This window comes from Clarias gariepinus, chromosome 12 (assembly GCF_024256425.1).
Source record: "Clarias gariepinus isolate MV-2021 ecotype Netherlands chromosome 12, CGAR_prim_01v2, whole genome shotgun sequence".
Classification (NCBI taxonomy): Eukaryota; Metazoa; Chordata; class Actinopteri; order Siluriformes; family Clariidae; genus Clarias; species Clarias gariepinus.
This window is the reverse complement of record NC_071111.1, coordinates 31,151,520-31,165,747: the sequence shown is the minus strand read 5'-3', so window position 1 is coordinate 31,165,747 and position 14,228 is coordinate 31,151,520. Positions and strand designations below refer to the sequence as shown.

General features: G+C 44.2%; 2 protein-coding genes across 2 annotated transcripts in view; one reads left to right on the top strand and one right to left on the bottom strand.

The window, feature by feature from the left end:
• The window catches only part of snd1 (staphylococcal nuclease and tudor domain containing 1), a 90,160-nt gene that overhangs the window by 55,650 nt on the left and 20,282 nt on the right, over positions 1-14,228 (top strand). The gene's annotated exons all lie outside the window — the stretch shown is intronic.
• lrrc4.1 (leucine rich repeat containing 4.1) lies at positions 1,444-6,640 on the bottom strand. The gene has a single exon (XM_053508142.1). The coding sequence runs from the start codon at positions 5,295-5,297 to the stop codon at positions 2,694-2,696; it is 2,604 nt and encodes an 867-aa protein (XP_053364117.1). The 5' UTR covers positions 5,298-6,640; the 3' UTR covers positions 1,444-2,693.

The following is a 14,228-nucleotide window of genomic DNA, read 5'->3' as shown; positions in this document are numbered from 1 at the left end:
GTTTAACTAACCCTGGTTTAACTAACCCTGGTTTAACTAACACTAGTTTAACACTAATTGTTTTATATAAACCTTTATCTATTTATACTGCTGATTTCCAAGTGTGGTTTAGTGTATTAAGATTTAATTATTTGTCACTTGTACCTGAACAGTGTAATTAATTTTTCACATATCACAGATAGGAAGCTGGGGTCAGAGCGCAGCGCCCCCTGGAGCGCAAAGTGTTAAAGGGCTTGCTCACGGGCTCAGCTGTGGCAGCTTGGCGGTGCTGTGGCTCGAACCCTCAACCTCAGTAACCCAGAACCATAACCCTATTATATTATGATATCTCAGCATACGAATTTTACCTTAAGAAATAAAATTTTGCAAGAAATTTCCCTCGGCATGTGATGCATTTTCGAACCAGCTGGCTAAGTTATGCGTACGTCTGGGAGGCGATCTAAAGTCTAAGATTTAATGAAGACGTAGCACCGCGGGTCCCAAGAATGTTATCAAGGACGGTAGCAAAAAGAAAAGGGAGCAGCTTTCAGTTTGGTTTTTAAAGCAGCCGGTGCCGAGAGGAATCATAAAGTGAGGTTTAATGTCTATTAATTTCATATTTTATTATGAACAATATGATTATAATGTTAGAAATTTACAGTATAATAATGGTAATATTTTTGGGTGGCTGGAGCAGATTATCTGACTTTACATGGGACAATGTGTTTCACTATACTTCACCGTAAGAACTCGCCTCCAGAACGGATTAAATTTGTACATCGAGGTGCCGCAGTACTTCCAGATGCCAGGATACAGCGCCCCCTGGAGCACACAGGGTTAAGGGTCTTTCTCAAGGCCTAACAGTAGCAACATGGTGATGCAGGCCCTCGACCCCCCAATCAGTAAGCTAGAGTCACCACCTCCCCCAATTATTTACACACATGCATGTATATTATACACACTTCTAGAACAAACTTTTTGGGGGGGAGATAATTAATTATTTTAATAAAATATAAAATTTTTATTAGATAATCTGATACAGTGTGATGAATTAAATAAAGGAGACACCGTCTCTAACGCAGGTCTCTTCACACTCGTACACACCAGGCTCTGATGCGTCTTCATTTCAGATGTTCCTTTCCTCTCACACATACACACACACACACACACACACACACACTCTGAGGCGTGATTCATTTTGTGTGTGAATGTAAGACGTCTCATTTTCGTGATTAGAATATCATGAACTTGTTGTGCAACACAACTGTGTGTGTGTGGTGAGACACACCACAGGCTCAACTTTTCTACTGTGCGACTGTTTGTTTGGTGGTTATAGTGGTTTTAACTCTATGTATACGCATAAACACACACGCACGCATTACACTAAACAAAAGATATTTGCTAAAACCAGCTGCCGTGTGAAGTCTTGGACGTGATAAAAACTGTGCATAATAAAGGGGAAAAATAATCTTTATTGCATTTTTACGACATTTGGCACAGTACAAATTCATGGTGCTTACAAGATAAATCTGTAAATGTCAACTTGTGTCTTTTTTTTCCTCTTAAAGAAAATCTTATCAATATAAATAATTTCAATCCTTTTTTGATTTATTTTTACTGCATTCACTATAGCATGGTTTAGAAACAGCACAATGTCCAGTGAAAACACGACCCTCGCTCGAGTGCTAAAGTCATTTTAAACAGCTCGTCATTAAATAAACGTTACAAGGTAGAAAATAGTCTCAACTTTTTTAATTGTATATGATTGGTTTCTCTATCAGCAGCCCGTGTGTGTGTGTGTGTGTGTGTGTGTGTGTGTGTGTGTGTGTGTGTGTGTGCTGGGGAAATCCTCCTTCACATGGTGGACTGTTGGCATTTTAAAGACATGAGCTCCTGAAGTGTACAGCTGTTCCTGCCCTGTTGCACTTCTCCACATTCCCAGCTCTCTAATGATCGAACAGTGAATTAAAAGTCTTCACTGAATTTCAGTGAAAAAGCTGACGGTGGATCTGAGGTCTGTGTACATAGCAGCTTTAATTTTGTCAGGTCTACACGATGATTAATAATAATAAATAGAATTTTACAATAGAATGTCAAATAATATGTAAACAATTTTAAATATTCCTTAGTAGCTCGTCTCATCACTTTAGTCATCACCACCAACTGGGGCAATCCTCACTCATGGCATTTAAACACACACCTCATCACATGGGAACCTGATTGCTGATTGTCTGGCTTTGCCGTAGTTAAACTGAATAATCGGCCGTTTTTACCCCCCTGATGAGCGAGCGGTTCCTGTTTTTCCCCTGACGTCGTGGTCCGGGTGGGTTACAGCTCGACTCTGCTCTCTTTCTGATCTGTGTGGTTATGGAGTAAATGCCCAGCAGTTTGATGAGAGTCTGATGTTAGCATGTATCACACTTACTGTAACTAGGGCTGACTGAGTGTGTGTGTATGTGTGTTTGAAAAACTGATGTGCAGGCTCATGGCCACGGCATTGTTAAAGACCTTTCGGGGCAGAAAAGCTCACTGTTTGTGTTTTTTTTTAATAATATTTTTATATTTTTTGTCAGTTCGCCAACACTCCATGGGTTTTCCCAGATACACACACATACACACCTTCTCTTTTCTTGATCTAAAAGAATAATGTGTGTAATTGACTTTTTTTTTTTTTTTTTTTTGTAAATCAGGATCTGCATTCTTTTATGCGAAGGTTAGATTTGCGTCTCCTGCACTTTGTCCTTGTTGTGTGTTTTGATGACGAAGGGCTCGGGCGTGCTCATACTGGGGAAAGTTCGTGGAAGGGAGTTTCCAGTGCTGCGGTTTTCTGTCCATTTGTTTGTGTGTCCCCAAGGCTTGTACGAGTTCTGAGTGTTATATTTGATCTGGTGGTGGCTGTAATCCGTCTCGGGTTTGTGAGGGCTCGAGTCCTGCTTGTGGCTGAAGTATTCTGCCTTGAGTGGGCTGTATTCTGCATTAAACGCACTGTAGTCTGTTTTAAAATGACTGCAGTCCATCTTCAGTGGGCTGTAGCTGAGAGCAGATTTGTTAGGAATGTAATCTGATTTGGGTTTGTGCATACTGAGGTCCATGGCGTGTTTGTGAGTGCTGTAATCGGATTTGAAAGGGCTGAAGTCCAGATGGACGGTCTGGGGTTTGTAGTCAGGTTTGTACGTGCTGTATCCGGGTTTGTAAGGGCTCTGCTCTGTTTTTTTGTGTATGTGATAATCAGGCAGTGACTTGTGCGTGTAGTTTGTAGAAGATTTGTGGGAACTGTAGTCTGCATGTGCAAGTGTGTTGTAGTCGAACTTGGACATATGTGTGGTAAAGTCTGGCTTCAGGATGTCAGTACTGCTGTCAGATTTGGTTTTCAAGGTGCTGAAATGAGATTTGGGTTTGTGGAGGGTGTAATCTGGTTTGAGTTCAGCTGTATGGTAGCTGTAGTCCAATTTGTGGGTTATGTAGTCTAATTTCTGTATGCTATTGTGGTCTCTGATCACTGGTAGTTTAACTGCCCCATCTCCTGGCATACTGGCAGCGGACGCGGGTGGAGGCAGGTCTTCCTTATCTACGTTAATGATCTCTACAGTCCTTGCTGTTGAAACTGTGCTCCTTTGTTGATGTCGCTTGCGCAGTTTATAGAAGACGATTAGCATGATAGCCGCTAGCAGCGTTACCGCAAGAAAGCAGCCGATAATGATCTTAGTAGTCTTCATCACCTCGTCCAGACTGGTACTGCTGGATTTAGGCTGGTTCTTTGTTGTCCCTTTGGATGTGGGCATGGCTGGCAGGCGGCTTGGTGGCGTGTCAGTGCTTTGGAGGATGACCGTTGGTGTTGAGATGAAAACCGGTTGAAAGACTGAAGGAGAAGTGGTGGTGGAGGTGCTTTGATCTGGTTCTGTAGTGCGCCGGGATTTGGGCATGTTTGACATTGGTTTTAGACCGTCCGGCGTAACTGATATAAAGTAATGGGTTGACGTGCTGAGCTCTGCTGTGCTGACATTTAAATAAGCTGAAGCGTTGGATTTTCCGGCTGCGTTGGACACCATGCAGGTATACATGCCCGTGTCACTCAGCAGCACGTTCGAGAAGTTTAGAGTCCCGTCCTTAACCACGGTTATGCGTGGATGGTTTGTTGCATGTGTCAGTATAGTACCGTTAGGTAAAAACCATTGCACCGAAGACATGGATGCTGTTCGACATCGGAGCTCTGCCACTCGAGCAGCTGAAATATTGAGGTCTCTAGGAGCATCAGAGATAAAGGGTGCAGAACACTGCATGGCATCGGTGTCTCCTTGGGCAACGTCCACCAGCTGACGGCCCCTCATGTGCGCTGGAGAATGGCATCTGCCGCAGCAGGTTGAGTTTGTACGGATGTTCTGATGCAGCCAGCGTGCCAACCACAGCGAGTCACAGTCGCAGTTCCAGGGGTTATGATGGAGGTGCAGTTCCATCAGGTACCTCAGTGGAGTGAAGAGGTCATAGGGCAGCGAGCTCAGGTTGTTATGGGCCAGGTTCAGATCTACCAGTGAGGACAGGTCATCAAATGCATTACGTTCAATTAGTCCTATGTTAGAGTTCATGATCCATAGCTTTTTAAGTGAAGTCAGGCCTCTGAAGTAGCTTGGCTTGATCACCGGGAAAAAGTTTTCAGAGATCTCCAGCTCCTCAAGCACTAGCAGTGAGTTCAGGGAGGGAATCTCCCCTCTGATGTTGCACATTCCCAAGTTGAGGTACTTGAGGTTGACCAAACCTTCGAAGGCTTCATCAGAGATGTACTCCAGTTTTCGCAGCTCGCCCAGATCCAGCCGCATGAGAGAGGGCACGCGATTGAAGGCATAAGATGGAATGCTTTCAATTGGGTTGTTTCTGAGCCACAGCTCCCTCAGCTTGGACAGGTACTCGAAGGCCCCGCTAGGCACCACGGTCAGACGGTTATCAAAGAGCTCCAGGGTGTTCAGGTTGGTCAGCCCGTTGAAAGCTCCCACCTCGATCTGTCTGATGGCGTTGCGTCCTAGCTGGAGCACCTCCAGGTGGTGGAGATGGCGAAAGGAATCGGCCTGCACCGCCTCGATGGCGTTCTCCATGAGATTGAGGTGTCGTGTGTTGGTCGGAATGCCAAGGGGCACATGAGTGAGGCCACGGCGGGTACACACCACCTTGCTGAGCTGTTTACTGCAGGAGCAGACAGGGGGGCAACCCTGAGTCCCCAGCGCCCCCACCACCTCCTCCACATACATTTGCACCATGAGAACGATGACAAAGAGCAGGGCAGCTTTCCTGACTCGATGTGCAGCTACACGCTCCCGGACACTCATGTTGTGGCACAATCATATTTCAACATGGTCTTAGGGGGGTGGGAGGGGGCTGGGACGTGGGATGGGTGGCAGCGAGATTGGGCTGGATGGTGGTAAAATGGGATCAATGGGAGGGATTTGTCTCCAGTTAGGAGAGCTAGCTCTACCCAGGGTTAAGCAAAACTCGGACTCTGTTTTCCATTTGCGGTTCTGGTAGTCGGGGTGATTTGCACTGACTGGTGTAGAAGGGATGTGTTCAGAGGGCAGAAGCCAAACATTTAATAAATCAGCACTTACAGACTTACTGCATAAAAACGTTTGGAAAGACCAGAAACCTACCTCACTCAATTTACACGTCCGTTTTTAGATCAGCTAGGTGCATATTTTTTTAATCCTGTATCCAAAGGTAAATCCTTTTCAGTTTTTTTTTTTTTTTTGTACAAAACACAAACTAAAGAGAACGATTACTAATAAATCCACAGAGGAGTGTATAAAGCAGCAGAGCCTCAGGCTGACCGAGCTTTAGGTTAAGATAACATATTCCAGTTTTGCTCAGACGCATGCGCCTCTGCTTGTTGACGGTTTGTCCGCAGATGGTTGTCCTTGGAAATTGTGGTTTGATGCCACCACTAAAAACCGAGTCTAAATCGCCACGGTGAATGCCTGCATGCACTAAACCGAGGGTGAGGGGGAAGGGAGGGGGTAGTGAGAGGAAGAGGCATAAAAATTCCACCGTCCTTTCAGATGCTCTCTTCTCCTTTTGTCTCTCGTCCGGTTTATTCCACTTGGCTGTTCCTGTTGCTGATGTGTCCCCGCTTGCCGCTTGTCCGTTTGCATGTGCGAAGCCCAGTTAAAACGGCTGACACACGCACTGCAGTCATTAGGTTATTTTTTCCCTGATGTAGCTCTCTCTGCTCTCTCACACACACACACGCGCGCACTCTCTCTCACACACACACACACAGACGCACACGCCAGCAGCTGCACCCTCCCTGCTTTCACATGCTCTCACCGCAATCCGTCGAACACTTGGGTGAAGAATGTGGAGAAGGTACGAGTTTGGAGGTAGCAGTAACAGTAAAAAAAGCAATCCATTAAGGCTGGTTCACTGCAGATAGCCGTCACTCGCGTTCACACATGCTCTTGTTCCCTTGAATGAGAGAGAGCAGGGCGAGAGAGAGAGAGAGAGAGAGAGACCTTCTCCTCCCCTGGTATGACGCTGCATTGATCTGAAAAGTGTCTGTCTGTATTGTGCAGAGCTGAGCTGAGTGTCCTTAGCTGAGAACAGTTTTGGAAAGCTCATCCCCGTGTTGGCTGCCCAGGCGCCTGGCTCGAGCTGCTGGACGATTGTTCTGGCAAGGAAAAAGTGCATCCCCACGGCAACAGCATTCTCATTCTCACTGAAAGTCTCTCCCTCCCTCCCTCTTTCCCTCCCTCTCTCCTTCCCTCTCACTCGCTCGCTCACTCGCGCGCTCTCTCTCCTGCTGCTGTTTCTGGCTCAATCTTTGTTCCACTGCATTGTAGCGAGCAGATGAGACACAGGCTTAAGCTCTCACTCCCCCTTTTGTCCTTCAGTGGAAGTGCACATGTACTGCTGACACATTTTGCTTCAAGCAGTGCATTGGTTTGATGCAGGGTTTTTTAATTTTTTTTTATTATTCATTAATATCCCCTCTTGCCCTCTCTTTTGTTTCTCACCCTTTCTCACCCTCTTGCTCTCTCTTGTTCAGTCTCTGGGCTCGCCGGATGCTTTATAACTGTTTCTGATCTACAAAAAACTAATCAGGACCGCATGGCGCTGCTTTGCAGCTGGAGATGGACTGCAGTGAGGTAAAGCAGCCTGGCCTGATTTTACAGATACACACACACACACACACAGTCTGACTGATGAATGGCTCGGGTCACACACACTCACCCCCAAAAATACTTATGGAACAGTCCCAGGGTGATAACATCTCCTTAGACTGTCTTGTCTCAGTCATATCTCTGTGTGTGTGTGTGTGTGTGTGTGTGTTTGCGTGTTTCTTCTCTGTTTTTCTCTCTTTTCTTTTAATCTTGATTGTTTTGAAACAGTTGCACAGACTCTTCAATTTTCCTGGATTTTCTCCATAATGTCTCGTATACAGTTTCCACCTGTCTTGTTAGGACACTCCCACATCAGCCACGGCTCAGGCGACATAGCATATCGGTATGTCCCTTCCGCTTGCGTGGGTCAGTGTCTCTATACTTGGTGTGTGTGTGTGTAACAGAAAGAGAGAGACACCTCTTCCCCCTGGACAGCACGTCCAATCTGCTCCCTACAGACTCCTGTGTGTGGACGGCTGTAGCATCAGCACTCCTGATCTCTGGATGATCAGGAGGCAAATCTAAAATAATGATGCAGTACACGTTGAGAAACAGCACGACCACTAGGGGCAGGAGTGAGTGCTGTCTGGAGCTTTATATTTCACATACATGATGATTTATTTATTTATTTTTTTACGGACAGTCTGGCTACAGGTTTTCTTTCTAACCAGTCAGGATTGACGCTTGATTCCACTTGTTTAGTCCGTCCTGATCTGTAGTCAAGTCAAGTGTGTGTGTGTGTGTGTTCGTCTGTCTATCATAATATTGTTTGTTCACGCCATATCGCAGTCCGTCCTTTTCATCATAATGTGTTTTGTCAGTTAATCCATAGTGCAGGAGCGTGAGGAGGCTCCACTCGATCAGACCTGTTAACAAAACGAGCAAGAACAAGTTGTGTATCTTTATGCTCAGTTACACTCCTGCTTTTTAATCAGAGACCGGGGGAAACGCCACAGCTTTTAGAATCTTTATGGTTCCTTTATGCTTCTAATTTTGATTCTCACCGTCTTCACCGTTTCTTCTTCACGTCTCTTTTTTCATTCCTTTTCCTGTGTTCCTTAGCGTTTTCTGTTGAGGCCTGGGAGACCCGGGGCCTGTGGACCAGGTTCCACTCCTCTGTGCCAAATCTGTCTCTTGCTGATCTTCATGACATTCCAGCACAGTTTTGTCTTTGAGGCACAGCCTAGAGTGTTAACCTGCAGCCCTGTGCCGTAAAAGCAGGCTAAGCAGTGGGATACTTTGAGCGAAGGTACTTGAGGCATGAGGTACTTTTTTCACTAAAAGCACTTCTACTGTGTGTATGTATGCACTGTATCTTTAAAGACTGTGCTGTGTGTGTGTGTGTGTGTGTGTGTGTGTGTGTGTGTGTGTGTGTGTGTGTGTGTGTGTGTGTGCCTGAATCAGCCTGAGAATGCAACCTGCAAGCAGTGAGTGAGATTTAATTCAGGTTTTCAATTTTACTTATTCCTATAGCCCTTTTAAAAATGGTCAGTGTCGCAAGTCAACTTTATAGAATCAAAAAGAAAATGATGGAAATGTGTAAGAGATGTATGAAAAAATACACTTTATTGCCAAAAGTATTGGCTCGTCTGCCGTCACATATCCAATTTTTAATTCATAGGAGAGGCTTTTCACAAGGTTTAGGAGTGTATTTATGGGATTTTTTGACCATTCTTCTAGTAGCGCTTTGGGGGGGGGGGGGGGGGTCACATTAATATGCTAATATTGGACAAGAAGGCGTGGCTCACGATCTCTGCCCCTAATTCATCCCAAAGGTGTTATGTCGGGTTGAGGTTAAGACTCTGTGCAGGCCAGTCAAGTTGTTTCACACCAAACTCGCTCATCCATGTCTTTATAGACCTTGCTTTGTGCACCGGGGCGCAGTCATGTTGGACAAGGAAGGGGCCGTTCCCAAACTGTTCCCACAAAGTTGCATTAAGAGTTCCTTTTACTGGAAGTAAGGGGGTGAGGCAAATGACTGCGAAACTACCCCACTCCAGGTCCAACATGACTGAACTCACCAAGAAAAACTCCCTAAGGAAGAAAGAGAGGAAGAAACCCTGAGAGGAACCAGATTTAACGGGGAACCCTCTTTGTTTGCGTTATATCATCTGTGATACTTTCAATAAGTCGTACTGTGTGTTGGGTGGCTGGATGTTCAGTATAACAGGATATGTGTTAAAGTTAATAAGGAGTCCATTTTGTTATTGGAGGCCCAGGTACAATCTAATGCAGCTCGCTTTTAGTATATTTAAAAAAAAAAGAAGCTTTAGAGTGTTTTATCATTTCATTTCTATGCTTTTGTCTATCTGAGATTTTCCTCATTATTGTGCATGTGATGTAAAACACATCTCATGGATGAATTTCCCCCATGACGCACTGAATTGCTTTTCATTGGTTGCCTTGGCCGCTTCATGTAACATTTAATCAGACGTTTAAGTGAATACCTCTTGTACATCTGGTTTCTCCTGAGCCTCCAGGGATCAATAACGAGAAATCTGAGAAAGGGAAGTGGATGGAAGCTGCAGTGCAGTTCCTCCTTGCCTTTCGGATGTGTTTACTACGTTCCATTAGCACCGTTACAGTTATACAGTACATTATTATTTTGATTATATGAGGTTAAGAGCTGCAGCTAAGGGTTGATAGCAGTCTAACCCAGTCTGCCCTCTGTGTTTCATGGGTTCAGTTCCAGTCTGTTTCCTTCCTCACTTGGCTCGTAACTAAATTTGTGAAAATGGAAAGTGTTACCTTATTCTTGTCTTGGTGCGGTCTCAGCTCGCTCCCTTTCTCTTGCCTGTCTGGACATCCAGGGAAAGAGTGTAATTTGCACCAGCAGGTGAATGTTCAGGAGCCTTACACGTAAGTTCTAATCTGTGACAGCAGACCTGCAGACATGACCTAGATAGATGGAACGCTCTGTAGAAAGCTTCTTAAACTGAACACCGTGGCATTTAAGGGAAAGTGATTTCTGCTGCAGTGTGGGATGTGCTGCGGTGGGGAGGAGAGGGGAGGCAGTTAGAGGCATTTACTGGTTTATTTTGTCCTAATGCATGCTCTCCTGTGCTAGTAATGTGATGAGAGGTTTCCCTTCACTGATGTAGGTAGAACTGCTTTTGTAAAGTGTTCATCATGAACACAGCTCACACTGACTCTACAGCCAGGTGTGATCGCGCTCGTGCTCTTACAGCTCCATCTAATACTTCATTATTATAACTTCAAATACATTATTAGTATTATTATAATTATTTTCCCAGTATATGGGTCTTTTTGGATGTCAACATGCTCAATTAGTCATGTTCAAAACTCATCCAATCAGCACACAGGTTTGGAATCTGCTGCTGTCGGGACGCCTGAGAGTCTGGGTCCTGGGTGTTCCGCATCGTGGCGGATTTTGCGGCATAGCTTTTACACACTTGCCTGTATAAATGCGAAACCCAATACACATTTAGATTTCTTCATGCTGCATGTCATGGGCTCTTCTCAACAGGGTGTCAGTTATTTAGGGTGGTTTGTAAAAATGCATATAATGGAATTTGTTATACTCCTCCCGAGGGATTTATACGATTGCCCCCAAACCGGTCCAATATAATCTCAAGACATTAAGGATGCAAAATTGCACTGCCACTGTGCCCACTGTCTTTCTGGTGAGCCTGGGAGACGCAGGTGCTTGGGCCCAATCATTGTTACTTTGCAACTATATTAACTGCATATTATTTTAATTCACTGATGTTCCTTTATAAAGCTATCCCAATTAACTCTTTCACTCGCAATTCACTTGTGGTAGACAAACAAACATGTAGATATTTGAGACCATGAGTGAGACAGGAGAGGAGTGAAGAGAAAGAGACCAAGTCAGGCAAATTGAGGAAGTGCTTTCACCTTTGACCTTGTGTTTTTTTTGGGTGCTGGAGACTCGCCTCACAGTCCTGCTCAGAATAAGAATGCGAACACACTGACGGCCTGAGGTGTCATGTAGAATAAGAAATCTGATGCATGCAGAACTTGTAAACTGTGTGGTGTACCAGCGAAGTGTGTGTGTGGTCCATGAGGCACGTTTAACATTAGGCTAGAGAGTCAGATTTTCTTGAGGCAGTGAATTGAATACTTTTTGTAGGTCAATCTGATTTGATTGATTTTTCCCCCCTTTAGATTCATGTATATTTTTGACTCTATAAATATTAACTCAGAGTTAATCGTTTCTTGTCAATATTTAAGGTTTCAGTCTGTTTTATTGGAATGTGTGTCAAAACCCAGACATCAGTTTAATTACATTATGATCATGTGGAATCTTTGACTGTTTTATTTTAACAATAATGAGAATGTTATCATGGACGGCAGCAAGAAGAAAAGGGAGTCGCGTTAAGTTTGGTTTTTAATGCAGTCGGTGCCGAGAGGAATCATAGATTAAGGTTAAGCGAGGTTTAATGTCTAAATGTTATGATTGTTTTTAAAGGCAAAAAATATGATTACAGTGCTGGAAATTGGTAATATTTTTGGATTATCTGCATTACAATATTTCCTATGAGACACTGTGTTTCACAATACAAAACTTTACCTTAAGATCTCGTTTCCGGGACGGATTAAATTTATATGCTGAGGTAACGCTGTACTGTGATACATTCCTGATCCACTGGTGAAAGTGGAGGTCATGTTCCCTGTAGCGTGCACACACACACACACACACACACACACACACACGCACACACTCTTCCCCCAGCCTGCGAGTGTTGTCCACATGTGTACATGTTCATTAGCGTGGGTTCTGTAGTGTTTGCGTCTTTAAGCGTCTTCACCAGGTAGCAGTACCAAGCTCATGGGCGCACTTCCTCACAGAGAAGAGTGATGGCGCTGCTCCAACGCTTCAGTTGATGCAGTGTTTAGGTTACCTATACCTATACAACCTATGAAATTAAAGCTGAGAGTCTACTCTGGAGTGACAGAGGCAGGTGAGAACACAAGTGTGTGAGACTCTGTCCCTCACTGTACTAAGTGCGTTGTGTTCCGCTGGTTTAGATTGAATAAAAGTAAAACAGTAGAGTAGAGCTGAAAGGCATTGTTAACTAATGATGGTGTACACTGGGAGAGGCTCTGTGAAAACACACACTCATCTCTGTAGTGGATCAGGCGTATCTCCAATGAGGAACACCAAAGAGGAGGCTCACTAGGATGAGGGATCTCACCAGGTTCCTCTTCAAACCCAGTGCTCACCAACGTCCTCACAGATGGAGCGGTCTCACACCCTTCTTGTCCAAACTCTCAACAGTTTTCTCCCGACTGGTTACTCAGATATCCACCTGCGTATCTGTATTCCCGCCTACCATGATGGCTTCCTGAGTGGTGATGGAGGGAGATTCTCCTCTTTTATTTTGGGGTTTTGAGTAGAAGATGATGATGATGATGATGATGATGATGGAGCCCCGCGTTCCCCCTTACAAACTAATTACTAAATAATAAAACACAGTGTGTCCTAGTGTGTGTTTGTGTGTGGGCAAGTGTGTGTGTGTGAGAGAGAGAGAGAGAACACTCCCCCGGCGTTAGTTAGAGAGAATCTCGAGGCTTGTCACAGAGCCCATCTGTCATGGCAGTGCCCAAAACCCACTGCCTCTCATACACACTAGTTATTTACCCTGCAGATGGAACACTCAGCTCCACAGTTTGGCATCATAACCGTGGTTACTCGAAATGAAGTGCCCTCGCTGCCCTTACAGGCGTTTTTTTTCTCAACATGTGAATGTGTGAAAAAGTTTCAGTATATTAAATTGTTTTATTTAACTAGAACTTTTTTTTTGATGCAGCATGTTGTGGGCGAGTGTGTGAGTGTGTGTGTGTGTGTCTCATCACAGCTAGGGCTTTGTCTTAGTTAAACAATACGGTTTTGATCACACACGCTAGCTATCAGATTGTTTGTCACAGCACATGTTACTTTTTGTATGATGATCTCTAGCCGTACACCATCTGGATTAAAAACCCCAGATTTTAAATAGATCACTTTATTTATTTCAGTCCAGATTTGCACACATTTCTGCCCGAGAGCTCACATTACTGACGGTAGAGTCACACGGTCTTCTCTTGCACGTCCCAAAGACTTTCAGTGAAAAAGATATGGATTATGGGCGTACACTCAGGTGATCAGCTGTCTTAATTTTATTCCCACATATTGTTGTTGAGTCTAGACCTGAGCCACTGAAGCGACCCGAGATCATAACACTTTCTCCAGAGGCTCGTACATCAACCTTTGTCCATCGCTCCAAAGTCTGATCTTTACGCTCTCTAACAAACTGAAGCCTTTTCCTTATGAGTCTCGCTAACAAGTGTTTTTCTCATGGACACACCGCTGTTTGACTCTCATACGAAAAACGAATTTAATCCGTCCCGGAGGCGAGTTAAGGTGACCTTTTGTATTGTGAAACGCATTGTCCTATAGGACATAATGTAAATGCAGATAATTTGTTACAGCCTCCCAAAAATATTACCAATTTCCAACAATATTAAATTATATAATATAATTCCAACTAATTATATTTTTTTTAATAAAAACAATCAAAACATTTGGAACAGAAATGTAAATGAAGTGAATATGAAATAAACAAACGTTAAACCTAAATTAACTTTAATCTATGATTCCTCTCGGCACCGGCTGCTTTAAAAACCAAACTGAAAGCGGCTCCGTTTTCTTCTCGTTCCCGTCCTTGATACCATTTCTGTGACCCGCCGTCTCTGCTGTGTCTTCTATCATCTATAGCACAAAATACTCTCAAACAATCTGTAAACTCACTTGTCTTGGCTTTACACTGACGCAAACGAGTTTTAAACATCTCCCGGGTGTACAGTACGCGCCTTGGGTGTTCAGTTTGGCTCGGTTCGTTCATTCGTTTGCCAAACATTACCTGCAGAATTTCAGTTCTTCAGGTTAAAATCTGTTCCTATGCTGAGGCACCGCTGTAGTTACCTTTTTTGTCCCACGACCACAAGCTGTGTCTTTTGATCTGATGGTTTAAGGAATGAGAAGCTCCTCACTGCCTCAGTCAGGGTTAAGATCAGCACTCTGAGCTGAAACTCATTAATCCCTGCAGTCATTATCCAGTCGACAGTTTCCTCCTTTAAATC

What these genes read in the sequence shown, in the direction of transcription:
- lrrc4.1 (XM_053508142.1), bottom strand. Translation starts at nt 5,297, where the DNA reads ATGAGTGTCCGGGAGCGTGTAGCTGCACATCGAGTCAGGAAAGCTGCC.